The sequence below is a fragment of the Penaeus japonicus genome, unplaced genomic scaffold (assembly GCF_977035675.1).
Source record: "Penaeus japonicus unplaced genomic scaffold, GWHDUDI00000001_assembly GWHDUDI00000024, whole genome shotgun sequence".
Classification (NCBI taxonomy): Eukaryota; Metazoa; Arthropoda; class Malacostraca; order Decapoda; family Penaeidae; genus Penaeus; species Penaeus japonicus.
The window spans coordinates 12,406,161-12,408,660 of NW_028234426.1; the positions used below are offsets into that span (position 1 = coordinate 12,406,161).

The following is a 2,500-nucleotide window of genomic DNA, read 5'->3' on the forward strand; positions in this document are numbered from 1 at the left end:
TTCATTATGAAGATGAAGATGCGAGCTCACTGTTCCCGTCAGAGAGAGGAAGATTGGGGAGGAGGAGGGTCTTTTCATCCGCAGCCTGCTCCTTTTCCCCCCCTCCCTTTCTCTTGGGTTATTTGGTGCACATCGCTTGGTTGCTTTGGTTGTCTTGGGTGCGGGTAGGGAGGTCCATTTTTTTCTTCTATTGGTGGTCCTTTGTGTATGGTGGTTGCCTGGTGCATGGCTGTCTGACTTGCTGATATGGGATTCCACTGGAGCGTGTCCCGTGTCCGTTTGAATGAGTCAGTGTGGCTTGGAAGTCGCTGCAAGTTCGTCTCTGCTTCCTGTCCATGATTCAGCCGTCCTTCGGGGCTTTAGCGGCGCTCCTTTGGTGCTTCAGTGCTTCTTTTTTGCACCCTTTTTGGCCCCTCCTTGCGCAGCTATTGCTTGCTTAACATATCTACCTAGATGAGAGGTGTCTGTCTGTACTTGAACGAGGGCATCTCTGTTGTGACAAAGCCGGGGCTGCCTGGGTTTGTTTAGCGCTGCTTCCCTGCTCGAGAGGAGGAGTGAGTGTGTTAGTCTGTCTGGATGTTTATTGTATGTTTGTATACACAAGTGTGTATGGGCGCGTGTGTGTGTGTGTGTGTGTATGAGAGAGAGAGAGAGAGAGAGAGAGAGAGAGAGAGAGAGAGAGAGAGAGAGAGAGAGAGAGAGAGAGAGAGAGAGAGAGAGAGCGAGAGAGCGAGAGAGAGCGCGCCAGCCGGAGTGAAGTTGTTTTGCTATCTGTTCTGATGTAGTTCTTTTGGCTGTGGTTATTCTTTGATGTGATGGATCCTCTAATCTAGAATGTAAAGGTTTGCTTAAACCAAGCATTTTCTTAATGACGCAACAACTAAAATGTTTTTAATAGACAAGTGAGTTCACTGGCACGTACACACGTGTTTCAGCACGTAAACTCATATCGACGCACATACATACATGCACGCCCAAAACCCATAAACACGAATGTACACATATAAACATACTTATAAACATTCGCACTCACAAACGCACGCAAACACATAGTATACGTGCACGTATGCTTCTCCCTCATACACGCATATGCACACGCGCATGCACACTTACATGCAGATGCACACATACTTGCACATGTACCCACATATGTACAATATATAATACGTTTGCAAATATGCATGCACTAATCCTGCTCACATATGCACAGGCAATGACATTTCAGCACGCGTGTGCAAACACTCACTCACGCACTCATTCATTCCTTCACTCATTCACGCACTCACTCATGCACTCATCCACTTATTTATTCACTCACTCACTCACGCATAATCGCAATTTAACCTTGCTATTAATAAACCAATTATCCTTTCAGGTAAGTTATGAGGGTCATGCGAGTGGTGCTTGTGACGTGGCAGAATCAGGGCGTGAGGTAAGTTTTGAATCTATTTTCCTTTTTTTTTTTTGTCTCCCACTTGGCTCATCCAAAGGTGCGGGGGGGGGGGGAAGTTTGATGGTGTTGTCACTGTCTTGTTTTGAGTGTGTGTGTGTGTGTGTATGTGTGTGTGTGTGTGATTGCATGTGTGAAAGTGAGAGTTTGTGTGTGTGTGAATGTGTGTTTTTGTTTGGGATTTTTTTCGTATTATGGGGAAACTTATCGTAAAGTATATGTACATGTGTACACTCAAGGCCACAGATGAGTTTCTCTCGATGTGTATTCTCTCTCTCTATCTCCCCCTCACGTCTCCTCCTCCTCCTCCCCTTCCCCCCCTCCTTGTCTTCGTCGTCCTGCTCCTCCTCTTCTCATCTCTTCTCCCCTCCTCTCCTCTCCTCTCCTCTCCTCTTATTTCCTTTCCTCGCCTATGTTCTCTCTCTTTTTCTCTTTCTCTTTCGCTCCCTTCTAGCCTTTTCCTTTCCTCCCTTCTAGCCTTTTCCTTTCCTCCCTTTCTTCTTTCCTTCCTTCCTTCATTCATTCCTTCCTTCCTTCCTTCCTTCCTTCCTTCCTTCCTTCCTTCCTTCTCAATTGTTTCTCCTCTGTTGCCCCCTCTCCTCCCTTGGGGTTTTAACGAAGACAAGGACGTGACCATGGGTCTACCTTACACCGCCTTGCTGCTCCCCGTCTCTTCCCTCTTCCTATTTCCTCTACCCTCGTACCTCTTTCTCCACCCTCCTCTCTCTCCCTCTCTCTCTTTCCTCCCCTCTCCCTCTATCTCTTTCCTCCCCTCTCCCTCTCTCTCTTTCCTCCCCTCTCCCTCTCTCTCTTTCCTCCCCTCTCCCTCTCTCTCCTTTCTCCTCTCCCTCTCTCTTTCTCTCCCTCTCTTCTTCTTTCCTCCCTTCTCCTCCTCTCCTTTCCTCCCTCCCACTCTTCCTCCCTTCTCCTCCTCTCTCCTCTCTCCTCTCTCCTCTCTCCTCTTCCCCCTTCTCTCCTCTCTTCTCCTCTCCTCTCCTACTCTCCCTCTCTCTCTCTCTCTCTCTCTCTCTCTCTCTCTCTCTCTCTCTC

The 2,500-nt window shown here is 48.1% G+C and overlaps 1 protein-coding gene across 1 annotated transcript in view; it reads left to right on the forward strand.

Moving 5' to 3' along the window:
• The window catches only part of LOC122248418 (uncharacterized), a 17,087-nt gene extending 15,693 nt beyond the window's left edge, over nucleotides 1–1,394 (forward strand). The window contains exon 4 of the mRNA XM_043008439.2: nucleotides 1,376–1,394. Coding sequence (XP_042864373.2) covers nucleotides 1,376–1,379 — 4 coding nt within the window. The 3' untranslated portion in view covers nucleotides 1,380–1,394. The remainder of the gene's footprint in view (nucleotides 1–1,375) is intronic.
• Nucleotides 1,395–2,500: the final 1,106 nt, after the last annotated feature.